Source organism: Neophocaena asiaeorientalis, unplaced genomic scaffold (assembly GCF_003031525.2).
Source record: "Neophocaena asiaeorientalis asiaeorientalis breed wild unplaced genomic scaffold, Neophocaena_asiaeorientalis_V1.1 scaffold145, whole genome shotgun sequence".
NCBI classification, from domain to species: Eukaryota; Metazoa; Chordata; class Mammalia; order Artiodactyla; family Phocoenidae; genus Neophocaena; species Neophocaena asiaeorientalis.
This window is the reverse complement of record NW_020172629.1, coordinates 2,283,364-2,310,941: the sequence shown is the minus strand read 5'-3', so window position 1 is coordinate 2,310,941 and position 27,578 is coordinate 2,283,364. Positions and strand designations below refer to the sequence as shown.

The window sequence follows — 27,578 nt, the reverse complement described above, 5'->3', positions numbered from 1 at the left end:
GTGAACCAAATCATGAATTGTTTGAAGAATAAATTGGAGAAGAGAACATCAGGACATTTTTAGTTTTATATCATGCACCATTATTCTTTTTAATTACATTGGTTTATTAATTCAGGACCCATGTTGATCACCTGCTGTGGGCCTGGTTCTGAAAACAGAAGGGTCGACAGGGCCTCCTTCCTGCCCCCAAGGAGCTGCCCCGCACTACGTGTTGGTTCATTCAGCGTTTCCTGAATGTGGCCCTGGTACTACCCAGCCCACACACACACTGACACACTCTGCGCTGGAAGTAGGAGTGAGCCCTCTGCAGCCTGCTGTCCTGTGCTCTAGGCCTCAGAGTCCCTGTTTTCACCCTGGAAGTGGGAAGCTTCCCTGCAGGGTCATTCCAGGCATAACCTGATTTTGGAGGTCACTTCTGTTAAGGTACCTGATACTGTGCGGTCATGATGTCCTAGCGTTAGACCCGGGCAGAGGTGATGTTGTTTACCGTGCTGTGCGGCTCTGCCAGGCATCTACTACTGAATCGATGCGGGTGGAGGGAAGCTTCGTGTATTAAATATGTATAGGAGACGTCAGATGAACAGAGAAAATACCTCCTTGCAAGCAGTTCTTAGAGGACGTGCGCAACTTTTAGCAGCTCCAGCTCCAACATTGTGAGATTTCTCTTCCACAGTCTGAAGGGTTAACGGAAATGGGTGCCTGGTTTGTTTTTGGCCTTGGTTTTTTAGGAGTTTGAGTTTGTTTATTTTCTTTACAAGCACAGGTGAAAGAAGACTGGGAGTGGAAAGGGTGTTTTTGAGGATAAGAGGCTAGTTTTTCCTGGCCTGGATCGTGTACTCGCTACGCAAGGACTCCCTGAGAAGTTGTCACTTTGTTTGAGCGCTTACTGCCTGTTTTCCCAAGGAGGTGAAAGGAGCAGAAAGAACTCCTGAGACTCGGTTAGGCAGCACACTCAGCCTCTGTTCACGTTTCCCCAGGTCTTTGGAAGTAGACAGTCCCTGAACTAAGGTAGGAGGATGGAGACAGAGCTTGGATGATGGGGCTGAAGGCGTGATGTTGGGGTCTGAGGAGCTCAGGGCAGCCAGGCAGGCCCGAATCCCTGTACGGTGTTCTCAGACCTGGGTCGGAGACTTCCAAACTGCAAGAAAATTTTCAGTCTGATCTTTTTTCTTAATTCACCTATCTCAGGAGGTGTACTTTTCTCCTGTAGGGAAAGAGAAGTAATACTTTAACCCATTTGAATTCTAGACACTCCAGATTCTTAAAAAAGTCATGTTTGCTTTGAAAGGACCGTAAAGTACAGGCACCTAGAGGTCATGTCTGCTTATGGAGAGCCCTGTGCCCAGTGTCTGCACTTTGTAAGCAGTGTTGAATGAATTTGAAAGTCAGAGCTTTAGAATTGGGGAGAATCTTGGGAGTTAGATATACTAACTTTTGTTTTAACAAAGGGAAAACTGAAGCTCAGGGTTGTCTTGCCCAAATTCAGAGAGTTCGTGATGGTAATAAAACTAGAAGTCAAGTTCTTTTATGAAAGACTCTGCTGTGTGACAGAAGTAATCATGTTAAAGTAAACTTAAGACCTTCAGTTTGCTTTTAAAATAATCACTGTGCCATCTGTGGTTGTGTACATGTATAGGTATGTGTGTGTTTATATATGTGTATATAGTTAGATGTTTTTTCCATGAGTATGTTATGCCCATTTTATTGATGGTATAAGTGGAGAGATTGGATTTGAAAATGCACTTTACGGAAAACCTCTCCGTTCTTTCTGTGCTGTCAACTTCTCTTTCTTCCAGTCTGCCCTGCACTCTTCTTTGGTCAACTTAAGTCTGTCTCTTTCCTAAATGGATTGAATGGGAAGCAGAGGGTGGGCAATGTCCAAACGGGCCAATAGGAAATGTCTCTTAGTGAAACAGAGCTTGCACTCATCTCATCTCATTGGAATCTTAATAACTGTAAAACAGAGTAAATGGCTTTTCTCCAGAGTCATGTCAGATTTTCTTTGGAATCACTGCCTGCCTCTCTCAGGTAAGCATAGTACAATTAGTCTGTGTTAGTTACACATAACAGTTCTGAGTTTTTATATGATTGGATTTATGACGTGTTTGTAAACCAGTGTTATTTACTAAACTGCATTTTCAGTATGACCTTATGACACACTTAAAATGATTTAAATATTCATACTTAAGATTCAGAGCTTTAATGGGTGAAAGTGGTCTTTCTAAAGGATTACAAAGATTTAAAACTTGAATATGAAAACATAGTAAAAATGAAACTGAAAGATGACAAGGAAAATTCACTCAGAAATAAAGGCAGAGAATTTTCTTAATAAATAAGGGGCTCATGCAGATCAATAAAAGAAAAAAATAAGACCTCAGTAAACAAGGCAGAAAAATGAATTTACAACTTTATAAAGAGGAATTACAAATAAGTATAATAAAACATTTGATACACTTTATAAACAAAGACGTGAACTTCTTAATAGCGCTGAGATAAGATTTTCTGCTTATCAAATTTGTAACAGTATGTTCGGTGCTGGTGGAGCTGCAGACAAGCTTCCCCTCTCCCGGCAGGAGTGCAGTTCAGTGCAGCGGTTTTCTAGAAAAGTTGAGCCAGGTCAGAGCCATAAAATAGTCTTTCTGCTTCCCCTGCAGTTCTCTTACGTTTAGAAGTTCATCCCAAATTGATAGAAATGAGGGCAGATTGATGCATAAAGGTGTTCAGCGCAGCTTTATTTATAAGAGGGTAAATTTGGAAACAGGTGATCCACGATTTGGAAATGTTTAAGAAACCTGTTCTGTACACTTACATACTAATCTAGCTATGTAGCCAGTTGTGAATTTTGTTTTATGAATATATGTAAAGACATGGGGAATGTCTTAACTGGGGAAGAAGCAGGATATAACATAGTTATGTACAGTATTACATCAACCAGATATATAGGAGATACCTGTAAGAGGGACCAAAATGTTAACGGCAATGAATTCTGGGTAGTGTGAGAAGTGAATGTTTAATATTGTTTTATGGTATTCTGTCCTCTCAACCCCCTAGGTAAAAAACCCTCAAACAGTAAACAGTTATGATGAAAAATCAAGTTGGTGTTGTTTAAACTCCCTTTTTAGGTTACGTGGAACAATTTGTAGCCGTTGGGCAGGAAGCAGCACAGTTTAAAGGGCTCCCATTTCCTCTGACCTCAGTAGCCTCATCCCGGTCTGTAGTTCTTAAGGTGATAGTTTTGAGGTGGCGTTTAGTCTTCCATCCCTGTGGAAGCCTTTGAGAAAGGGATGTATCAAGGATGTTAGGTGAGACGAAAAGGAGTTTGATTATGATCTTGCCTTTTTCGTACACCTTTGTAGTAGAGGATTATGGGACCAGGTAATACTAGCTTAATACTGTTAGATTGTCGGCCAGACGCAGCCTTTCATTCAAACGGTATCACCACGATCCCTTCTCTGTCCAAGCAATAAGTAAAATTAATTTTGTCATTGTGTTTTTATGTCTCGTAAATTCTGAAAGTTCTTTAAAATTATAAAATCCTCTGTTTTTGCTACATGGATTTAGTAGAGATCCTTGAAAAGTTGGCTTTTTTTCCCCTTAAGAACCAGAATTTTGTTGGTATTTGTATTTTTCAGCATTTTTCACGCCTTTGCTATAAATGTATATTTACATGTTGGTGATCTTTAAAGTTGGCTAAAATGAAGATCTTCTCATGATGGGTACTGTGGTTACACGTAATTTTTATTGTTTATACTCCTCTGTATGTTCCAAATGTATAATAAATATCAGAAAAGTTTTTTAAATGAAAATATTTTATTACTCCTTATGCATAAACGCAATGTACTGTGGGTAAAATGTAAATTTTGCGTTTAAGTATATTTGTGTGGATTGGATTTCTGGGCTCGTGATTCAGAGCCCGCTATCCGGAGAGCGAGGAGGAAGCCGGGGCAGGGAGTCCTGTGGGTATTCTCTGGGATCAAGGTCATAGTGACGTGGTACTTAGCGGACCTGACTTGGGAAATATAAAAGAACATCGAGAGCGTGTGAGTTTAAAACAGGGTTTAAAGTTAGGGGTTAGACATGTTGAAATGCTAACTGTGAGTTTAGCACTGGAGAACCTCGTAGTCTTGGAGAGAAATAGAACCGAGATTACATTTCACAAAGGCCCTGGCACGTGTAATAGGTTATGATGCAGTACATTTAACATCTGCGGTTTTAGTGCGCGTGGCACACGTGCAGGATGTGCTAAATCAGGGGCACGGGTGTTGGGGTGTGAGTTTAGAGAAGGTGGCGCTGGTGTAGACTGGGATCAGGAAAGCCTTGGTGGAGGCGGCAAGATGTGAGGGGCCTGAAACGACGGGCAGAACTGGCGCGGAGCCGGATGGGGGCACAGAGGCTCGTGCGAGGGGACCGGCCTCAGAACAGGCCGTGTGGCTGGGAGGAGAGGAGGAGAACAAGCGCGCAGGCAGGCGGGCAGAGAATACAGGAAACTCGATAAAGTAGCCGCTGTTTCACTCTTCTTGTATATTTAATCTTGGATTGCAAACGCAGACGTTTGCATTAGAACATTTGGAAAACACAGGAAAAAAGCAAGCCAATTAAAATCACTTGCAGTCTTGTAGGTGGAACTCGTCTGGGAGCTCTAAGCAGGACAGAGGGCAGGGTAAGGATGGGAATGTGGACAGGAGGGCCAGTCACAGTCTTTAGACTTGAGATGAGGATTTGGACCCAGGTTAGCACCGTGTAGAAGACGACGACGGCGTGGATCTAAGGAACGGCTGGGAATCGGAAGGTCTTGGTGACTTGGGGGATGCTGTGCAAAGGGAGGAGCCGGTGCTCACAGGGGACCTCTGCGTGCAGAGCCTGTGGTGGGTGCTCCACAGGAGGCCACTAGGCAGATGACTTCCTTTTCCAAACTAGGAACATTGCCGGACGTGGGAAACAGAGGACTCTGGCTTCTGAGGGAAGATGATGAAGTCGGACTGAAGCCCCTCGCTGTCCGAGTGTCGGGCCTGGGAGATGCAGCGTGAGGGGCTGAGAGCTACTGCTTCGTTGCAGAGCGGCTAGAGAGGGGAGCAGGTAGTCAGGAATAGAGCCTTGCGTAACATGTGGGGTCATGGGGAGATCCGGGGAGAAAGGGGACTTGGAAGTAGACAGAGGTGGTGCCGGAGGAGGGGTGTTATGCTTAGGGACCGAGAATGAAGTCAGACGTAGTGGTTGGTTTTATTGCGGGGACGGAGCAGGGCCCCAGGGAGCAGTGCGGAGCGACAGTTGGTGCCCCTCCATGCTGCTCGTTGACCCGGGAGCAGGAAGACGGCAGCGCGGGGCTCTGTGGCTGGCACACAGGCTTAGGGGTCTAGGTGGACCTCGGGTTCTGGGCTGAGGAGCTACAGGTGAGGTCAGTGGAGGAGGAGAACGGGGACCCCGTGAAGGAAGCGGGGGGCATGCGGGCATCTGGGAAGCAGCCCGGCTGCAGGTGTTTCTCCAGGTGGGGAGCGGCTGGGGCTGGAGTGGACCAAGGCGGACACAGCGAGTGCTCTGGCGGAATTTTATAGCCTTTTAAGCACATTCGTTAGGAATAACAGAGGCGGTATGATCTTTATGGGTCAGTTACTGCACTTATTCTCACAGTTCGCCACTCGTGATGGTGAAAAGAAAGCTTTGCTTTATTTGAATAAAGATCATTCAGCTAAGACTGGGGAAGGCTTTACCTGATACTAGTTCATACGAAGAAGCCCTGGTTCAGAAAAGTGCACTGGGGACACTAGTATTTTGTGGTTGCTAAAAAATGTGAATTCAGTTGTGAGACATACTAACAAACGTATGTTCAGTGTGCAGCGAAAGGACTTCGGTTCACCAAATACGTGAGGATGCTTTGTGACAGGAACAACGCCCAGGGGTGCGGATAAATGAGGATACAGTTCCCCCCCCTCGGGTGAGGGCACAGTCCAGAAGGGGAACGTCACATGTGCGGAGCTGAAGCGGGTGCAGGGTGTGGGAGCAGTACCAGGAGGGGCGATCACGACAGTCAACCTGCACCTAGTAGACCTCTGGAGCACCTGCGCACGCACACGTGCACACGGCAGGCAGGCAGGGCTCCAGCGCTGTGAAAGGACTGTTTGCTTGGTGGTTCTCAGTGACCTTCTGTCTTTTCCCGTCAGGGTGTTGATACAAGCTGGAGCTCTTTGTTGGAGTCTTCCAGAGCTCTCCAGGGAGAGGTAGGGAAGGGAGCTTGTGCCAGCAGAAGTTGGGAAGCACAGACATCACCTGCCTTCTTCTGAGCCGGTATTGATGCAGGCTGAGGCCTCTGTTGTAATGTGCTGGGTAGGTCGCGGGGACAGGTCACGAGTCTGATGGAGAGCCTGGCCAGGGTCCTCATTTAAATCTGGAGGACTAAAGAGATCAAAGCCTTTCCATTCTGTATCTCAATCCACAGATATTTCTTGACTGCCTACCCATGTGCCTGGTACTGTACTAGGTCCTGACGAAGGTACCAGAGTGGAGGACGTGATTCTCACCTAAGGCTCCAGTCGGTAGGATGGTAGCTCGCAAGCAAGACGGGACGAGGAGAGCTTGTGGGGCAGCAGCCAGGAGTGTCTGGCGGGGAGACCTGGAGAAGGAGGGCGCCCCCGGGGCACAGAGGGAAGCCCTTCCTCCAGAGGGATGCGGGTGGAGGTGTGGCCTCTGCTCGGGACAGAGGTGCGCATTCAGAAGGGGCAGCTTGCTGTGGGAGTGCAGGGGCCGTGGGCGCTGAGCCGAGGCTAGGGGCGGGGCACGGAGGCAGGGAGAGCAGCTCAGGTGAGGGGCTGCAGGTCAGAGCGCAGGTGTGGCAGCAGCTGGGAGCAGGACCAGGGCTGAGGCACACACAGATCAGGAAAGCCCGAGACACCGCCTGGAAACTTCCAGATCTCAGCCATAAGGTGTTGAGGAGACATCCAGGCTTTCTTAGCTGAGACCATAGACTTGTAGTTTAGGAAGATAACTTTTTTAAAAAAAGAAAAGCACTTTTCCCCAGTTATAAAATTAATGCTCTTGAAAATTTGGAAAATACAGAAAAGTATAAAAATTAAAATTAAAATGTCCCCATAATCCTGTCACCACTAGGTAACTATCATTAACATTTTGCTGTGGAAAGAGCATCCTTAATTATGCCGATACAGATTCATTGAATGAGCTGGTTCGCGTGTTCAGTCATTTAACCCAAACGTACGCCGATGAAGAATCTGGTTCTCAGAGGTTTTCCGAGTTGCTCTTAGCTGGAGTTTGGAGGCCCTGTGTCCATTCCAGGCCTCCCTTCTCCCCGATGTGATGTTCTTTCCACAGCAACTTCCTGTGCCCTGTTGAGACCCGGGCCAGGATCCAGGCCAGCAGGGTACAGGACTAGAGTTACTGCAGTCAGTGAAATAAAAATAATACCTAACTGATGGGTGGCCAGTCTTTGTGATAAAGCCATATCTAGATTATGGGTTTTCCTTCATTTTAAATAAAGATTATATAACGATTCATTAGAGTAATCTGTATTACCGTGTAATTAAATCTCACCTCCAAAGGCTGCAGGATGTAAATGTTTTTGTGAAAGTCTCTAAGAAAAATAACATCTTCTGATCCAGTATCCTGAAATGTGACACTGACTTACTAAATTAAAGAGAGAGAAGGTAATGATTTTTCAGGTGATTTTATAAAATTAGTGTGTTCTTGTTAGTATTTGCAGAGTAGCATGGAATGCAAAATAATTTCTAGGAACATTTGTGAAATGGATGAGAGTAGCTATAGCATGTTAGATTTTTGGCCGGCTGAATAATGGCAGTTAACAAGGAAAAAACAGGCTGTTTGTCAACACTTTAAAAAAATTAACTTGAGACAAAGTTCAGAAGTCTTAACCATAATTCACAGTTTATAATAAGTTATGTAGAAAAAAGTTGACTTAGAGGATTATCTTAGGATTAACACCTTTATTTTTCTTAAATGTTTCTTTTGTCTTTGAGACGCTAAAATTTATTTTTTAGTAATTACGTTTGGTAGTAAACCGCCCTTAGAGAAGCAGTCTAGAGCAGTGGGAAAATACAGCTTGGAGCCGGGTCTGGGTTTCCAGTTACTAGCTGTCATTTCTGTGAGTGCACCCCACCACCGGGTCACGGGGACCAGGGGTGGACGCGGAGCCCTTGGCACAGTTCCTGGCACATAGGAGGCAGGCAATAAATGGTAGCTGGTCGGTTGTTGTAGTGAAACCTGTTGTACCACGTGAGCCGTTACATCTGGAGTCTCCACTTCATCGCTCAGCAAGCATAAGAATTGTTCCTTTTATGCTTGCCTTATTTTCTGTGTGTTTGACACTTACGTTTTCCCCTGAGCTTACGCACCACTGTGTTTTTACCTTTCATTTTATCCATTTCATAGTTAGTATTTGTTATCCATTGATTATTAAGGAGTTCCTGAAATATGATTTTGATACTATTGTATGTAAACATTTAAAAAATGACACAGGTGGAAGATGGAGTGGTGTACTAGTTCTTTTTCCTATCATCTTTGTTATAGATCGAAATAATCCTCCATTCAGTCTCTGGAGTGTGGATATAAGTATTTTTCAGTTTACTTGGTGACAAGGCAAAAAAAGTGACGATTATAAAACTCATGATAGGAGTAAAAGTTTTTATTATAACAAGCAAACAGCTAGAAGCTCATCTGTTTTTCCCACTAATACCCTTAGGTTAATTTCATTCAGTAAGGGAGAAAGTAGATAAAGCAAAATTGTTAGGATGTCACAGTGTATTTTAATCATAAAGTGAGCAAGTAGGTAAGCAGAGGTGGGGCCTCCTGATGCAAGCTTGCCTTCTGGTTCCTGCCAGGTGTCCCCTGAGGACAGAAGCGCCCTGTGGGCTATGCTCACCTTCCATGGCGGGGGCTGCCAGCTGACTCTCGACAAGAGGTGCACGCACCTGGTTGTTCCAGAACCAAAGGGGGTAAGTGTCCCATGTACGTTCTCCTTTTGAATGTCATTTAAGTATTCCCAGTAATCAGATACCTTCTTTGAACTTCGTTTAAATTAACTGGATTCCGTTTTACAAAAGCTGATAGCATTAATTTATATTATTTATACACAGCTTCATTCCACAAAGGATGTGAGAGGATTATAAATTTTGTTTTGAGCCAGATGTGACTTCTAAAGACAAAGAAATTTGGGTTGATTTCATGTTGAAAATAGGACAGTTTTTTGAATCTCTAAGAGCTTCCTTCCACGTCCACTGAAACTTCCGTTCATTTTTGTGAAAGTACATATTAGTCCTCTTCGCAACTTTTGTAAAAGGCTTGTACTGAGGATGGTTATAAGCGTGCATTCGGTGAAGTTCTCAGTGTCCTGTCCTTCTTAATAATCGGGAATATTTAAAACTGCGTTTATCTCCTTAAGCACGGGACTCTTCTCTCTAAGCACTGGAGGGCCGTAGGGCTCTGGGGGTCCCAGGTGGGGTCCCAGGTCGCCAGCATCAGCCTCCCGGGACTTGTTAGAACCGCAGTCTGTCCAGCCCGCCCCAGACCTAGTAAATCAGAACCTGCCAGGGAAGGGGGAGCCCGGGGAGCCTGAGGCACGTGACGTTTGAGAACGACCGTTGTGTGGAAATCAAGCTTTTTTCCTTCCATGAACAATTATTTATAAATTTGAGAATTAAGTCTATTTATAGTAGGGAAAGCCTTTGGACTAGCTAACGTTTCCACGTGTCAGTCATTAGCTCCTTTTTTTGTTGCCTTCATTCTGAGTCAGCGCTGTGTATGTTTCGCCCGAGTGCCACTGACTCACAGGAAGGGTGGGAGGCGTGTGGCCGGGCCTGGGCGCGGGGGGTGTGGAAAGCTGACGCCCCCCCTGCCAAGAGGGTCCCTTTCTAGGGCGTCTGGAGCAGAGGTGGCCCATAAATGCGTGCCGTTCTTCATGTTCATTTCCCGACAAGAAAATAACCTGTTAGCGCATGCGTTTGCTTGTAACTTAGTAAAAGCTGCACAGTCCAAGGGGAGACTCTGAACATTTGAGGTGAGTCTTAAAATCTACTTGAGTAAAAAATTATATTTTACATAACAATTTAAGAGATAAGTAGTATGCTTTGGTTAAATAGTGTAGCGTTTCTTTTTACATCAGTATTCATTTATGGCTAAAAATAAGTCGTTTGATTTTAGGTAGCTCGTTTAAGGGGAATGACGTCTTTATAACTTTTAGAACTATGAGTGAGTACTTCTGGAGTCAGATTATAAACTGAGGCAGCATACGGATAGAGTGGACTTGTCAAACAGACCAGCTGACTACACGCAAAAAAGAGATGGCATGTTTAAAACAAATTTTTTTTTGCATTTTTTGATAAATTAATGGAGAAAATATATAAATGGCATGATGAAACTATCCTTTGTATTCTTGAATTTTTAAAATGTTTTAAATTGAGAAGAATGAAGGAACCTCATAACAATCAGTAGAAAACCAAAGTAGGTTGATTAGTCTTTGGAGGAGGGAGCTGGTTTCTGGGTGTAAATCCTTCCCCCCTGCTGAAGGGTGAAGGTGGGGCTGGGGAGAGACCCTGGGATCCTCCAGCCCGGCCCCCTGCCAACAGCAGGCAGTGGATTTACTGTAGGGCCCCAATTATGTGTTCATCTCCCTTTCCCTCGGGCGTTTCCTTTCTTTCCGCCCTCTGCGCCGCAGGAGCGCCCTCTGCCTGCCTGTCAGCGCCCCTGCCCAGTGTCCCCAGCTCACTGCTCCCCCACCAGACCCTGCCAGACCCTGCCGTCCAGCGAGGCCTCCCTGCCCTGTGCCCACGGGACTTCGCGCTGGGTTTCTGTTGTATTCCTGTTGTGCATGTTTAACTTCCGTCCAGAACTAAGTCAGAAGCCTCACTAGGTCAGAGAATTGTTGCGGCCTTTGTGTCTTAGGTAGAATGAGCTCGATAGCCAAACACTCGCCCACCTGACTGAGGAGCGTCCCCACGCTCCCAGGACTGCCCGTGGCCCTGAAGGTGCCCCGTCCTCAGTGACACTTTGCACAGAGCAGCAGTCAGTGACAACCAGATTGGACGGCAGGCCGCCTAGCGTTCCTGAGAGTCTCTCGTAGGATTCCTAGCTGTGCGTAGCATTACCCGAAGTTGCCTTTGTAAAAGCTAATTCGGCAGACCTGAGGCCGACCTAAGACCATTGACACATGGTTCGTTGTGTCGCGTGTTCTCTGTCTAAAAGGGGTGTGAGCTTCTCCTCTGGGTAAAGTGGCAACAACAGGAGCTGTGTCCCACTCCTAAAGTTCTTGCTTCGAGTGCGTACTTCTAGGAAATCTGATAAAACTTGCGGTTTTGTTTCCGTGTGTGTTTGTGCTTCGCCCGCAGGAGAAATACGAATGTGCTTTAAAGAGAGCAAGCATTAAAATCGTGACGCCCGACTGGGTCCTGGATTGCATATCTGAGAAGACTAAGAAGGACGAAGCCCTTTACCATCCTCGTCTCGTCGTTTATGAGGAGGAAGAGGAGGAGGAGAACGAGGAACCGGAGTCCCCGGAGGAGGCCAGCGCAGAGGAGAGGTCCAGCCCCGCCAGCTCTCAGGACGGCTCCCCCTCGGGCGGCCAGCAGCTCTCACCCAAGTCGAACGCTGAAAAATCCAAAGGGGAATTGATGTTTGACGATTCTTCAGATTCGTCACCTGAAAAACAAGAGAGAAATTTAAACTGGACGCCCGCGGAGGTCCCGCAATTAGCGGCAGCAAAGCGCAGGCTGCCTCCTGGCCAGGAGCCCGGGTTAATTAACTTGTGTGCCAACGTGCCGCCCGTCCCAGGGAACGTCCTGCCCCCCGAGGTCCGCGGTAATTTAATGGCTTCAGGACAAAGCCTCCAGAGTTCCGAAAGGTCAGAGATGATAGCCGCTTGGAGTCCAGCTGTGCGGACCTTGCGAAATATCACTAATAATGCTGACATTCAGCAGATCAACCGGCCGGCCAACGTAGCGCACGTAAGTCGCTCTTTAAAAAAACAAAGATTTAAATACTGGATTTCACAGCCTTTTCAAATATTTATTTTATTGTCTTCTGCTTCTTCAGGACAAGTCACTTACAAGCAGTATTTATTTGTCTGAGAGCACGTCCCACGGTCTTTATCTGTGTATACGTACACGTGTACGTATTTCAGTGTCATAAATGCCGTGTACGAGAGGGTGACGGCGGGCACGTAGCTGGAGGCCTGACTGCTGAGTTGGCACCAGGACGCCAGTGGCGGGCGCTGCCCCCGGAAACGGCTTCCACGCCTGCTCGGTTTCATTAGCGGTGGCAGCAAAGAGGAGCCTGCAGGCTGCCAGCTGTTCCTTGTTTGCTTATACCGAACTCCACGGTAGACAAGTAGCGTAACGTAAATTAATTCACTCGTTGACGGAGCCTTAATTTTAATTTACAGTTTTGTGATTGGAGCCTGTTGGTACAGGATGGACCTTGAAAGTTGTCGTAAACGTTTTTCACGCGAAGATGGAGAGGAAGTCGTCTGGGTGGTGTGGGCCCGTCTGCGTATCTGGGGCCCCGGAGGCAAGATGGTGAATGAGACAGACGGGCCCCGCCCTCCTTGCAGGTGGAGCAGGCCGACAGTCAGCATAGGTGTTCGGAAGGCAGTAATAAGGGGTCGTGTACTATGAGGGCCGCTGGGGGAGGAGGCCCCTTAAATTAAGCGGAGACTCAACTGCAGGCGGCCCTGGGCAGAACTGAGGGCAGAGTTGTGGGTGAAGGGACAGCGGCTGTGAAGACCCCGCAGTAGGCGTGACCTTGCTGTGTTCCAAGGCAGCGGTCCCCAACCTTTCTGGCACCAGGGACCGGTTTTTCCGCGGGTGGACGGGAGTGGGGAGGGATGGTGCAGGCAGCGACACAGGCGACGATCTTGTCTTCCATGTAAGGAGCCGCTGGGGGGATCTCGTCGGGGTGGGCAAGTGGCTACTTCTTATTACGAGTCGCAGCACCACAATCGAGTCTGATGGCGGGGGAGGTTTTTAAGAGTCTTTATTGCTTAAAGATGCAAGGAAAAGCACTCTTCCTCCCCTCCCTCGGCTTCAGCAGTGACCAGTTGATAGTGCCTGGTCCTCGAGACGCCGGAGGGGTGGCATCCCGAGAAAGGCGGGCAGGGTGTGTGGGGAGAGACGGGGCTCAGGGGCTTCGGGGACAAGATTCCGACAGTCGACACGAGATTCTGGGAAGACGTTAGCGCAGCCGGTTCGGTGCCAGTGTAAGTTGACGACCCCAGCTTGGGCTGTCAGCCAGCGTGAGCACAGTGGGGCCTGGCCCAGGCAGGGAGGGGGCCGCGGAGAGCAGCCCCACGGCGACGGGTACCTGGCAGCCCGGAAGGGAAAGCAGTTTTGGGGGTGCGGTGGCTTTGGTGATAAAGGCGGAGAGTGAGGTCACGCACCAGTCACTGACGGGCCGCGTTCCACTCAACACGTTTAGTTTGGCCCAGATAATTTAAATTTGATTTGTTTGCCCAAATCGTGAGATTCTCTGTGACGATGGGGTTTCCGGGCTGTCTTGAGAAGTGGATGGTGTCGTAGAACGGAGCTGGCATCTGAAGTCTGAACGGTGCCCGTCCTTCGTGGCCGAGCAGCAGCTGCGCCCTGTGGACTGGGGCTCCATCTGTGTGCTCACTTCCCACACCCCAGCCTTCCCGAACTCCATCCCGTCATGCTTTGTGTTAATCCCTCTGGTCCTGGAGGTGAGTTTGAGTCTGAAGGGGGATTGGCAGCGAGAGGCTGAGGGAACGAGGGCGAGGTCCCTGAGATGAGGTGGTCAGAGAATGGCAGGGCCAGGCCTCGCCTGATGGTGTCACCAAGGCTCAGGGAGAAGGTGGAGCCCAGGAAAGAGTGGGCGCATCTGTGGACGCCTGGGCCCGCGTGTCAGCACCCAGCTCCGCAGGGGCCTCGCGGAGAGCGAGGAGGTGGTCGGAAGCCGGAGTACGCGGGGCGGGCGGGATGCGGACGCCAGGCCAGAGGCAGAGCGCGGAGGGGAGATCAGAAATTGGGGGCGTGGGGAGGCTGGAGGGCCAGCCGGTCTGGAGAGGCGACCTGGGCTGTTCAGGGGGCCTGCCCTGCTGGCAGGCGGAGACCCACGTGGGCGCTGGGAGGATGGAGGAGCCGGTGTGCAAAGCCTCTTCCCCCATCCTCAGCTGAGGAACGAGGAGCGGGAACAGGACGGAAGTGCGGAGCTGTCCGTTCACTGGAGGGTAGAAAGCACTGCTGGTCAGTGACTGGGCATGTCTACTGGATTCTGCATTTTTCAAATACAGTGGATGTTGACTTAAATCCCAAGTCCCCTCCATTTGGATGGAGAGGTAAACTCATCTCATTGGAAATGGAAATGCTGACTACACCGGGGTTGGGGGGGGCGGGGCTGGGCGTATCTCTGCCTTTGCGTTGTCCTGCTGGTCGGACCTCTGCAGAAGACGGACCTGATCTACTCAGCCGCGTGCAGAGGTGGGACCAGTTCTAGCGAGGGAATGGTTTTGATCACTAACGAGAACGCTTGCGAAGAGGTCCGAGGGTTCTTAAGCAGTGTCAGGACACTGGGCCACTTTGCTGCTAGATGGGAAGAAAATGAACCTTTGAAACTTTAGAAATAAAAGATTTGGTTTGGGGGTTGAGGAAACATAGCAACCATCAAACTCCTGGGTTTTTTTTGTGTTTTTTTTTTGTTTTTTGGCGGTATGTGGGCCTCTCCCTGTTGTGGCCTCTCCCGTTGCGGAGCACAGGCTCCGGACGCGCAGGCTCAGCGGCCATGGCTCACGGGCCCAGCCGCTCCGCGGCACGTGGGATCTTCCCGGACCGGGGCACGAACCCGTGTGCCCTGAATCGGCAGGCGGACTCTCGACCACTGCGCCACCAGGGAAGCCCCAAACTCCTGTTTAAATTGCAAATTCCTGGTGGTTAGGAGGCATGTGGTGTGTATCATGCTGTCTTATAGAAATGTCGTGGCTCTCAGTATTAAGTAGTTTAAGTAAGGGCTGTGGCAACTCTGAGGGAAAAATTCAAAGTTGACGTTCACTAAAAAGTGTAGTTGGCAGTGTGGCGAATTGTGTGCTCAGGCAGTTAAGAGTCTTTTTCTTTGCTTCTTCAGGACTAACATAGGTTCTCGGCCAGAGGCACATCAGAGGGTTGAACAAGCCATGTGATGAGTGTGCAAGGTGTTCTAAGGGGCACCTCACACCCCCTGGCCTGCCGGGCTGCCCGCTCCCCAGCCGGGCTGGCCAGGTGCATGCACGGCTTCCCGGGCCATTGTCCACCTCTCAGCCTGGCTGGCCTCTTACCAGTGTCTCTGTCTGCTCCGAGTTGCCCTCCTGTCGCGTCCTGGCCTCCCCCAGCCCCTTCAGAACATGGTCACCCACGGAAGGGGCCTCCAGCTGAGTCCTGGCCCCGGGCGTTCCTGCCGGCCCACCTGACACCACCAGGAGCTCCCCTGGCCTGGGGAGCGGCAGTCAGGTCAGCCCTGTTCGTGATGGCAGACAGGCAGGCTGTATCGGATCTACCTAGGCTTTTACTTCTGGGGGTGAAAGAGTAACATATGTACAAAAGTTTAAATTTTAATGGTACCACAGGCTGTAAAGTGATGGTAACTCCCTCCCACCCATGACCCCATGACCCCTGTGCCAGACCAGTGTCCTTTGTTTGGGCTCGTGGCCCATCTGCAGATATCCAGGCAGGGTCCCGTCCCGTCCGTCCCCTCTCCTGCCTCCTTTTTTTTTTTTTTTTTCTGTTTTTTTTTTTTTTTTTTTTTTCTTTTCTTGCGGTACGCGGGCCTCTCACTGTTGCGGCCTCTCCCGTTGCGGATCACAGGCTCCAGACGCGCAGGCTCAGCGGCCATGGCTCACGGGCCCAGCCGCTCCGCGGCACGTGGGATCCTCCCGGACCGGGGCACGGACCCGCGTGTCCTGTATTGGCAGGCGAACCCTCAACCACTGCGCCACCAGGGAAGCCCCTGCTGCTTTTTTATGGAAAAGTCAGCGTCCCAAATGCTCTTCTGTATACTTGGGCAGGGTATGTGGTGGGGTTCGTTTCTCCCTCCACTTTACTGGGTATTTTTTAACACTTGCGTAGGGAAGAATTAGTCATCCTGTTGATTACAAACGTGTTGAAAACTTTTTTCCTGCTCAGAGCTCAACTTGAGGAGTTTTCAAAGTACCCAAAGAGTCTCCTTATAGAGATGTCTTACCTATAGGCTGATTTCAAAGACAAAGATGTACTCAAACCCTTGAGGTTAACTTATTTCAATTTTAATTATTTCACCACTAAATCCAAAGTCTGTTACTCTTGCAAATTATATAACCTTTATGTTTTGGAGTCTGTTTTAAGTGAAAGAGATATGTCAAAAACATATTTGAGATTTTTGTGTAGGTTTGGTTTACGTGAAAGTTGCATTTCTGGAGTTTTATTTAAATGACAAGGATGTTTTTAATAGGGATAAATTGTATCGATTGACTTTTGGTAAAATCTGTTTGTTACTGGCTTCCTTGACTATGAGAAGTTGGCTTCCCATTTTTCTTACTTGAGCATGTTGGGAAAATTCATTGTATGACACGTTTCTTTTGTTACATCCAGCGCTGCGCAGGGTAGTAAAGGGACATGGCGATCTGACGCTCAGTGAGCTGGTGTCTCCTGGTCCCGGTCCGGCCCCTTCCCGCCTTGCAGCTTGTTCAGTTCTCAGGCCGACTCCTGTCCCTGGGAGGGAGGGTGAGCTCAACCCCAGCTGGCTGGCGGCGGGGTTCTCTAGCTTGAGGTGTTCTGTCCCACGTGCGGAGCTCCCGTCACCTCTGAGGAAGGCGAGTGTACCAGCTGTGCTGAGGGCCTCTCGGCTGGGGGAAGGTCGACCACGCAAGCAAAACTAGTGCTGGTGTCTCTTCCGTCCCTCGTTCGTGTGGCAGAGCAGGACGACCGCAGACGGGAGGGGCCGGCGGCTGCTCTCCAGGGTCGCCTGTGTCCCGTCCTTCACAGGTCTTTGCGTCCTCCTCTGCCGGACCCCTTGCTCCTATGGGAAGCGGCAGCTCCTATGGGAAGGAGGCTTGGGTCAGGCTCTCCGGCTGCCGGTGCCTTCGTGGCCGGGCAGGAGGGGGCCTCGGAGGGACAAGGCCACGCCCTGGGGCCGGCGAGGTCATTGTGGCCGAACACCCGTCCTTCTGCTCTAGAGCACATCGGCCACTTGAGCTTGTGTCGGTCAACTTTCACTCATTAGCTTGTTCCACTTCACTTAGGTTCGTTTCACATTTTGGTGAAAATGTCTCACAAGATGAACTTACTTGCTTCACGGAGACTCGTGGTGCTTAGTGCACAGGAGACAGCGGCAGTTGTGTTTGCACTGTCCGCCCGGCGAACGTCTGGCTGACGGCATGTAGGGTGTGCTGTCGCCCTCCTGATGAGGGCCGGGGAGCACACGTCAGCAGCTGCTGACGACCACCTCCCCTGATTTCTGTTTCCAGATCTTACAGTCCCTCGCGGCTCCGACAAAGACCTTAGAGCCGCAGGTGAACCACAGCCAGCAGAGCCATGCGAACGCAGCGCTGCTCAGCCAGGCGAAAGTGACCCCGGAGTCACATCTGTCACCACCGGCCCCGCCGTCCGTCCTGCACCTGCCGCCCCAGCAGGCCCTGCAGCTCCAGCCGCAGCCTTACCCGCCGCCGCCTCATCCGTTTCGGCCACCGCCGCAGGCCCACCAGCCTCAGTTACCCCCGCAGCAGCAGGCCCTGCAGCACCAGCTCGCACACTTGCAGCAGCTCCAGCGCCTGCACCAGCAGCAGCAGATGCAAACGCAGGCGCCCCAGGCCCCGCCGTGCCAGCCACAGCGCCAGCTGTTCGGACACGACCCGGCAGTAGAGAGTTAGTAATGTGGCTTCTTCCTTCTTTTTCTCCCAAAAGTCCTGTACTTACTTGGAGAGTGTTTGCAGGTGGGGTAAGGATTCATGCCAAAATAACTCTTGGAAAACAGGGAACGGGGGTCTCGTTACCTAACAGAGGATATAGTCAGGAGGACGGAACAGTTAGATTTCTTTTGTACTTTGGGACGCCACACCCTGAAGTGAACAGTGGCGTCCATAGAACATTAGGCTGCCGCAGGGACCAACTCGGGATGCCCAGTGCCCAGGCAGGAACCGTTGGTTTCGTGTTCTCAGTCACTTAACGTAGACAGGTGGGCAGCTGTGTTTGCAGCAGTGTGCCAGAGGTCCTCACCGTACTGGTGGATACGTGATGGTCAAGCGTGACTCGCTTCACGCATTCATATTGAACTCTGCAAAATGAGCTTGTTTATGTTTTGTGCACACATTCATGCGTTTGGGACTTTAACGTGTATGATTCTATTCTAGTTCCAGAAGAAGGCTTCTTACTGGGATGTGTGTTCGCAGTTGCGGATTATCCAGAGCAGATGTCTGACAAACAGCTGCTGGCCACATGGAAAAGGGTAAGGTTACTGAGATACATACACATATACGTACACACACACGTATAATAGCCGAAGGTGTTATGGGCATGTTTATTAACACCCCCCGGGACCTTGGGCAGATCCGCTGTTTGGGCTTCAGTTTTCCAAACTGCAAGGGGAAAAGGTTGGACTTTCTCATTCTTAAGATTATTTTCAGTCCTGAAATTCTGAGTGGCACGGATGACTTGTACATAACCAGGGGTGTGGGAAGAAGATCGGGTTTTGGTGCTCTCGGGTCGGGACCCTGGACTTCTGCGTAGCTGTGTCATGTCTGTTCTCCAGAGGCGAGTGGCTGGAAGGGACCGCGGAGTCCGCCAGCCCAGGTGTGGGACTGAGTCCGCTGATTGATTTATTAGTTGCACAGTGGCCTTTAAAGAAAAGGAAAAGTAAACGCTTTCTCTTGCAGTGCCACAAATCAAAATTGAGCCCAGTTTTCTTTAAAAACATGAGTTTGTGTGCTTCGGATGCGTCTTCAGCGGGCTTCCCTGCAAGCACTGTTGGTGTTTAAGCCCCCGCCATGTGCCAGGCAGTGTCAGACCTAGGGAGCGCTGGTGACTGAACAGGAGCGAGGAAACCGTGAGACGGCTGGAGGGGCAGCCGCACGCTCAGGTGACGGTGAGCAGCACGTTGGGTGCTGGAGAGCCTGGAGAAAGGCGCTAGCCGGGGCGGGCGCTTGTTAAGCAGAGGACCCCGCCTGCGAGGCCGAGGCCAAGTAAGAATGCAGGGGAGGGAGGGATCCCGGTGGAGAGAGTGGCATCGGCAGGGCCGCGGGGCCGCGGAAGGGGCGCGGCAGCGGGAGAGCATGCTCCTGGGGCCGGGGTTAGGGTTGGGGTCCGGGAATCACGGAGGGCCGGAGACCAAGGCCAGGCCGTCCCTTCCAAGACCCAACTTACCTGGCGCGTTGTGGGAACCGGAGTTTGCTCCCCATCGTCTTGAGAGCGTGTGGAGCATGGGCAGGCGCGCATGTGGCCGTGAGATGTTGGGCACGGAAGGCCGGGGAGGTGGCTGGGCTGGGGCTTGGTTGGGAAGCACTGAGCACCCGAAGGAGGGCAGTCACCAGGGGCAGGGGAGGAGACGCCTGTCTGAGAGTTACAGCGGTGGACATTTTTTTTTTTTTAATTATGGAAGTGTAGGGGGTAATGATATTTAGAAACTATCCTGAAAAAAAAAGTAGAACAAAATTCAGAGATACGAAGAGGTTTGCTTTCAGTTTGGGGGGTTTTGTTTTTGTTTGTCAGTTAAAGGGTTAGTCCGAGAGGTCCAAAATTAAATCCTAGAAGTTTGGGAACAGAGGAAATGAAGGCAAGAAAGTTGAAAGAAGGTCGCTTATAACTGAAGGGCGTTTCTGCAGATTGAAAGGAGAGAAGAGGGCACTGTTCGGGCCGCCGTGAAGGTGCAGCGTGTGAGGGATGCCCGGGCTCAGGGCTTGAGGACGCGTACCAGTGGGACCTGGGCGGGCGCCTGGCTCTCAGAGGCAGCCCGTGATTCCCAGCCCGGGATGCCGTATCCAGTCCGGCAGTCAAATGGGACTGTGGGACGAAGATATTTTCAGACTCCCCCAGTCAGAAACTGTGCCTGCCGTGTGCCGTGCCACCCAAGAGGAGGGTGTGGCCAAGGGTGGGGCTTGACCCAGAGATGGAAAGGGATTCCGAGGGTGAGGGTGCAGGGCAGTCCAGACAGGCGTGAGAGCTGGTGGAGAGGGACCAGCCAGCAGCGGAGCGGGGGTCGGCGTCCGGGAGGGACGGCACGGGGTGGAGGAGACAGGTCGCTGGAGGGGCTGGACCGTGTTAAGCGGAGGTGACGCTGCGTTCATCTTCTGTTGCTGTGTGACGACTCCCCCGAGACTCAGTGACTTGGAACAACAGACACACACTACCCCGTGGTTCCTGTGTGGGCTGGAAGTCCTGAAGTGGCTCAGCGGGTGGCTAGAGCCCTGGCCCCCAGGAGGCTGCATCTGAGGGCTCTGCTGGGCTGCAGGAACCGCTTAGAATGCCGCCCCCACGGCTCTTGGGGGGCCCCACCCCCCCGCCCCGGGCCTCTCCAGGGAGCGCATCCGCTCAGCACGGCGCCGACTCCCCCGTGGCTTTGCTGAGGCCGCATGCCATCGCCTGGCGCGCTCTGTTGGTCTGGCCCACGCTCCAGGCCGAGTCCAGCCCTGGCCCCTGGAGGGAGGAGAGTCAGGTGACATGCTTTTGAGCCAGCACGTTGCATTTCTTTGAAGAGTCTGGGAAAGAAATAGTGAAAGGTACGTGGAAAGCTAAGAAAAAGACAGGTGAGAAGGAGGGGAATGAGGCATTTGTTAACAACCAGGGAAAGCAAAAGTTAGTAGCAGAAAGGAGCTTCGTCCCGGTGTGCCCTGATGGACCAGGTGGTGAGCCGTACTGTATTAAATCCCAAAGGCTGATTGAAACAGGGACTGTGATAGAACCAAATTAGGGGTGTGCATGCGTGTGTGCGTGTGTGTTTTAGTTTCTGGGGGGAAGGTGGCCTCCACAGTAGGAGGTTGGTAGATAACATCTAAAGCTAAAAAAGAAATCGCATAGAATGTGTTAGTTAGAATATATTAATAATTACCGGAAGGAGTTAAAGAGCTGGATATGGCAGCCTTAGGGGAGTGGAAAGTGAATGGGGTACTAGCAAACTGCTGGTTTTTGTCCTGGGCCTTATTAAACTATGTTTATGCGTTACTTTAATCAACGTAAAAATCAAATTTTAAAAGTAGTAAATGGAGAGGAGTGGGTCAGGATGGCAGAGGAGAGCGACGTGGAGCTCCGCCCCCTTCCACAGGTGCGTCAGAAATACGTGCACATGTGGAAAGGGCTCTCACACGATATCTACTGAATGCTGGCAGAGGACCTCGGACTTCCGAAGGGGCGAGAAAATCTCCACGTAACCAGGTAGGACAAAAGAAAAAAAGAGAGAGAAAGGAATCAGGATGGGACCTGTGCCCTTGGGACGGAGCTATGAAAGAGGAAAGGTTCCTGCACCCTGGGAGGCCCCTCCCTGTCAGAGAGATCAGCGGGGACAGAAAGGGAGCTTCCGAACATACAAAGAAGAACTTACACCAATCCTTCTCAGACTCTTCCAAAAGACTGAAGAGGAGGGAACACTCCCGAAGACCTTCTGTGAAGCCACCATCACCCTGATACCAAAGCCAGACAAAGACGCTACCAACAAAGAAAATTACAGGCCAGTATCTTTGATGAACATAGATGGATGCAGGAATGCTCAACAAAGTATTAGCAAACCTAATCCAACAAAACATAGACGATAACACCACGACCAAGTGGGATTCAGCCCACGTTCGTGAGGATGGTTCAGCAGACACAGATCAATCAGTGTGATACAGCACATCAACAAAAGAAAAGACAAAACCCACACGATCATCTCAATAGATGCAGAAAAAGCATTTGACGAAATTCAACACTCACTCATGGTAAAAACTCTTACCAGAGTGGGTATATATAATAAATATAAAAAATATAATAAAATAAAATACATTTAAAAGCTAAAATTTAAAAGGTAAAATATAATAAAAGCTATTTATGACAAACCCACAGCCAATACAGTACTCAACAGTAAAAAGCTGAAAGCCCTCCTGCTAAAATCTGGAACAAGACAAAGATGCCCACTTCACCTCTTCTATTCAACATAGTTTTGGAAGTCCTTACCACAGCAATCAGACAAGAAATAAAAAGGTATCCGAATTGATCGGGAAGAGGTAAAATTGTCATTATATTCATATAACATGGATACATACAGGAAACCCTAAAGACTACACACAAAAATGAATTCAGCAAGGTAGAAGAAGGAGGATACAACATACAGAAATCGGTTGCATTTCTTTATACTAATAATGAAGTAGCAAAATGGGAATGTGAAAAAAACAATTCCTTTTAAAATCATACTCCCCCAAATAAAATACTTAGGAATAAACCTGGCCAAGGAGGTGAAAGACTTCCAGGCTGAGAACTATAAAACATTAATAAAGGAAATTGAAGATGACTGAAAGAAATGGAAAGCTAGCCCATGCTCTTGGATGGGAAGAACTAATATTGTTAAAATGGCCATACTATCCAAAGCAATCTACAGGTTTAATGCCACCCCTATCAAATTACCCATGACATTTTCCACAAGTAGAACAAGTAATCCTAAAATTTATATGGAACCATAAAAGACCCAGAATTGCCAAAGCAATCCTGAAGAAAAAGAACAAAGCAGGAGCCATGACCCTCCCAGACTTCGGACAACACTACAAAGCTACAGTAATCAAAACAGTGCGTGGTACTGGCACAAAAACAGACATATGGATCAGTGGATCAATGGGCACAATAGAGTGCCCAGAAATAAACCCACACACCTACAGTCAGTTAATCTTCAACAAAGGAGGCAAGAATATGCAATGGAGAAGAGACAGGCTCTTCAGCAAGTGGTGTTGGGAAAGCTGGACAGCTGCATGTAAATCAGTGAAGTTAGAACACACCCTCACACCTACACAAAAATAAACTCAAAATGGCTTAAAGACTTAAACGTGTAAGACATGACACCGTAAAACTCCTAGAAGAGAACACGGGGAAAGCATTCTCTGACTTAAGTCATACCAATGTTTTCTTAGGTCGGTCCCCCAAGGCCGTAGAAATAAAAGCAAAAATAAACAAATGGGACCTGATCAAACTTACAAGCTTTTGCACAGCAAAGGAGACATAAACAAAATGAAAAGGCAACCTACTGACTGGGAGAAAATCTTTGCAAATGATGCAAGTGCCAAGGGCTTAATTCCCAAAATACACAAACAGCCTCACACAACTCAACCACAAAAAACCAGCCAGACGAAAAATGGGTAGAGGACCTAAAATAGACATTTCTCTAAAGTAGACATAGAGATGGCCAATAGGCACACGAAAAGATGCTCAGTATCACGAATTATTAGAGAAATACAAATCAAATCTACCATGAGGTACCACCTCACACAGGTCAGAACGGCCATCATTAAAAATTACAAATAACAAATGCTGGAGAGGGTGTGGAGTAAAGGGAACCCTCCTACACTGCTGGTGGGAATGTAAGTTGGTGCAGCCACTATGGAGAACAGCATGGGGGTTCCTCAGAAAGCTAAAACTAGAACTACTGTGTGATCCAGCAGTCCCACTGCTGGGCATAAACCTAGACAAAAGTATAATTCAAAAAGACGCACCCCTGTGTTCATAGCACTATTCACAATAGCCAAGACGTGGAAGCAACCTAAATGTCCGTCGACAGATGAATGGATAAGGAAGACGTGGCACATACCTACAACGGAACATTACTCAGCCATAGGAAGGAATGAAATAATGCCGTTTGCAGCAACATGGGTGGACCTAGAGATGCTCATACCGAGTGAAGTAAGCCAGACGGAGAAAGACAGATACCATATGATATCACTTAGATGTGGAATCTAAAATGCTACACAAACGAATCCATCTACAAAACAGAAGCAGACGCGTGAACACAGAGAACAGACTTGTGGTCGCCCAGAAGCAGCGGGTTGTGGGGCGGATGGAGTGGGAGGGAGTGTGAGGTCAGCAGGCGTAAGCGAGAGCGCGGAGAACGGACAGGCGGCAGGGTCCTGCTGTAGCGCCCAGGGAGCTGCGTTCAACATCCTGTGATGAACTGTAACGGGAGAGAATATTTTAAGAAAAGGATTTGTGTGTGTGTGTGTGTGTGTGACTGAATCAATGTGCCGCGCACCTGAAACTAACGCCACGTTGTAAGTCAACTAGACTCCAGTTTAAAAAACATTTTTTTAATAAAAAATTTTAAAAAGCTGTAAATGAAATGGAATTGTTTCGTGGGGCAGGTCTTTTTAACATATAAAGTTCTCGCTTTTCCGGTATACAGCGTTTTAAGTTTTGACCAGTTCCCCTTAGTGCCACACAACCATGTAATAACCACTGCCGTCGAGGTACGGGACAGTCCCCTCACCCCAAAAAACTGAACCTGTTTTTAAAAATAATTTTCTGGTGTTCACAGACTTCATTTTGACCTTTTTTTTGTTTTGTTTTTTTCCCCCTTTTAGAATAAAGTTTCTTAAAAGCAGTGATTCTAGCCCCGGGGGACGATTGGCAGTGTCTGAAACATTTTTCACTGTTGCAGCTGGGGGAGTGTTATTGGCGTCTCAGGGGGAGAGGTCAGGGGGCTGCCGGCCCCCTGAGATGCTCAGGATCCCCCCCTGCGGCTCAGTCAGCTGGTGTAAAACGTCCGTAGTGCCCAGTTGAGAAACCCTGTTTTAGAAAGAGCATTCCACTTTTCCTTTGGAAATTCAGATGGAATGGTGTTAAAGTTCATTTTTATTGTACAGCGCAGGGTGGAAAAGTCCGTACATATAGCCGATAACATCTTCTCTACTTTTGGGGAACTAGACGATGAAAATGTACAATGGATTCTTTTAGTAGCCGTCTTATTTGAAATTACAATTCCCGCTTCCCCTGAGCGCTGGAGGTTGACTGTGACTCTGGGTCTTGTGCGTCTCTAGATAATCCAGGCCCACGGAGGTGCTGTGGACCCCACGTTCTCGAGCCGCTGCACACACCTGCTCTGTGAGAGTCAAGTGAGCGGGCTGTTCGCACAGGTGAGTGGGGGCTCAGCTGCGATGGCACCGAGTCTGTCCCTTTCTCTGGACAGTGTTAGCGTTCTAAGTGACTCTGGTGATGGTCGTGTTTGGAAAGGACTTTTTTCTACCTCTGCAAATAGAAAATTGCTTCTTACTAATTCTCCTCGATCTTTGGTGGGTTAGATCAATACCTCTGTGGCCACCAGGCCTTTCTGTCTGTGAGGAATGGAGAAGGGGACATCCCAGGTGGTGCTAGGGGAGGGTAGACGGCCTTCCGCTCCAGTCCAGGGCCACACTGAATGAAGAGCGGCCGGAAGCAGGATTTCTTAACTGTTGGGGGATTCGTATGCAGGCCTGACCCGGTCAGTTCTCCAAGCTTCTGTCCTCCTGCAGAGCAGACGCTTTCTCCTCAGTATCACCTGCTGTCATGCCCTGAAAGTTCATTTCTTCTCTTTTCTTAAAAATGTTATTTGTAGACAGACGGGTGTCAGTGTGTGTGACACACGGCCTCTAAGGAACCCCTGTTACAGAGTAGGTAGTGGTGCCTGTGGGGAGGTGCTCTGTGCTTGCTTTTAGGTGAGCAGTTGCATTCTTTCGTGACTTGTGTGCGGGGCCCTCTGTGTTCTCATGGGGCGGTTTTAATTTTGATGATCAGAAAATGTCATCTCCTTCCATGACTGAAGTTATTTCCAGGTTGTCAGACGAGTAGCTCTTCCCCCCCGTGGTCGGCTCTCGTTCTTGGGTGGCCGGTAGTGTTTTCGGGGTGTGTTAAAATTAACCTGCGACACCGTTGCAGTTCATGACTCCAGTAAACTGAGTGCCAAGCTCGTGAAATTCCTTTATTTATAGGACTCCCATTAAAGGTGGCTTTGTTAGCTGTCCAGCCTTATAGTCTGTGTTTAGCCTGCAGTGAAAGCCCCCGAGACCAGTCCGTGCTCTTGCGTTTGCAGGCGGTGAAGGAGAGGAAGAGGTGTGTCACGGCGCACTGGCTGAACACGGTGCTGAAGAAGAAGCGGCTCGTGCCGCCCCATCGGGCCCTGCACTTCCCCGTGGCCTTCCCGCCCGGGGGGAGGCCGTGCTCCCAGCATGTGAGGCTCACCCCTCCTCCTCTGCCGGGGGTGGGGGGTCGTCTGCTCCCGTGTCCTCCGTGGGCTGCGAACGGCCCGCTGGCCGGTGCCGAGCGCGATAGGCATCTTCCTTCCTTCTGTTCTCCTGTAACAGTCGCAGCTTCTGCACGGAGTCACGGTTTCATTGACTCTAAGTCTCTGACACTGTTTCATAAATTCCTGAAGTAAAGCAAGCGACTCACGCCAGAAGTGGCTGCTGTTGGCCGGACGTTATCACTTGTGGGTTCTCCCACTTAGCTGAGCTCAAAACTGGGATCAGTAAGAAGAACTAATATTTACATGCTTAATACAATAGCTTCGTTAAGATTATCTGAGCGGTGTCGTAGTAACACAAAAATGGTTTTCCCATACTTGGTAGGTTTCTTTTCCATCCCGTTGCTGGCTGTGTGTGTAACATTTTCACCATTAACAAAGTTCTGGTTTTGACATTCTTAGAGATGATGTCACTAGATGCCTCTTGTGATGCCAAAGAGGGAACGGAAACATGTGTCTATAAAACAAGTAAAATGTAGAAGAAAGTTTTATTAACTGGGTTAAATTGTCGTTATATTTTGGCCTTACTTGCTCTTTTTCCTTAGATTATTTCTGTGACTGGATTCGTTGACAGCGACAGGGATGACCTGAAGTTAATGGCTTACTTGGCAGGTGCCAAGTACACGGGCTATCTCTGCCGCAGCAACACAGTTCTCATCTGTAAAGAGTAAGCACGGTTCTGAAGCCATACTCGATCTTCAGTTTATACACACTGTGGTGGCTGTTTCAGCACTTCTGTATTTCTTAATATGTCATAGTTCCGTGATGGAAATCAGGGTGTGAAAATCAAAGTCTGTTAACAGGATAGCGACGATATTTATGGTAATGCTAGCAGAAGAATTAAATTAGATGAATTAATGAGATGCAGTTTAGTCCAGGTAACAGCAGTAAGGTAAAGGTAGGCCTAGCGATGATCTCGTGACCCATGTGTGCGCTTCCTTACCAGCCAGGGTCGGCTCTACAGAAACATCCCTGCCATTTCTAGTGTGAGAAAACGCGGACTGGCTTTGTTGAATATAAATTTGAACACAGAACTCTAACATTTAATAAATGTGTTTTCTCTCCAAAAAAAAAGACCAACTGGTTTAAAGTACGAGAAAGCCAAGGAGTGGAGGATCCCGTGCGTGAACGCCCAGTGGCTGGGAGACATCCTCCTGGGGAACCTGGAGGCCCTGCGGCAGATTCAGTACGGCCGCTACACCACCTTCAGCCTGCAGGACCCCTTCGCCCCGGCTCCGCACTTGGTCTCAAACCTTCTGGGTAAGCGGGGCCGGTTCCACGTTGCCGCCAGCTTGCGTACCGAGCACCACCTGTCTCGGCTTCGGCCCTCTCTTCATTCTGATTTCCTTTCCCGTTTCCTCGCCACGCTGTCTTCCTCTGCACTCTGCCCA

The 27,578-nt window shown here is 49.2% G+C and overlaps 1 protein-coding gene across 5 annotated transcripts in view; it reads left to right on the top strand.

The window, feature by feature from the left end:
- Nucleotides 1-27,578, top strand: part of PAXIP1 (PAX interacting protein 1) — a 46,837-nt gene that overhangs the window by 7,196 nt on the left and 12,063 nt on the right. Inside the window, exons 1-10 of one of the 5 annotated variants that reach the window (XM_024739148.1) lie at nt 1,966-2,028; nt 6,159-6,282; nt 8,844-8,957; nt 11,346-11,960; nt 17,441-17,837; nt 18,323-18,417; nt 24,950-25,045; nt 25,978-26,115; nt 26,733-26,854; nt 27,263-27,447. In XM_024739148.1, the coding sequence (XP_024594916.1) occupies nt 8,877-8,957; nt 11,346-11,960; nt 17,441-17,837; nt 18,323-18,417; nt 24,950-25,045; nt 25,978-26,115; nt 26,733-26,854; nt 27,263-27,447 (1,729 nt within the window). In that variant the 5' untranslated portion in view covers nt 1,966-2,028; nt 6,159-6,282; nt 8,844-8,876. Of the gene's footprint in view, nt 1-392; nt 424-1,188; nt 1,221-1,964; nt 2,029-6,158; nt 6,283-8,843; nt 8,958-11,345; nt 11,961-17,440; nt 17,838-18,322; nt 18,418-24,949; nt 25,046-25,977; nt 26,116-26,732; nt 26,855-27,262; nt 27,448-27,578 lie in introns of those variants that run through there. The other 4 variants (XM_024739146.1, XM_024739149.1, XM_024739150.1 and 1 more) reach the window with 4 other exon arrangements.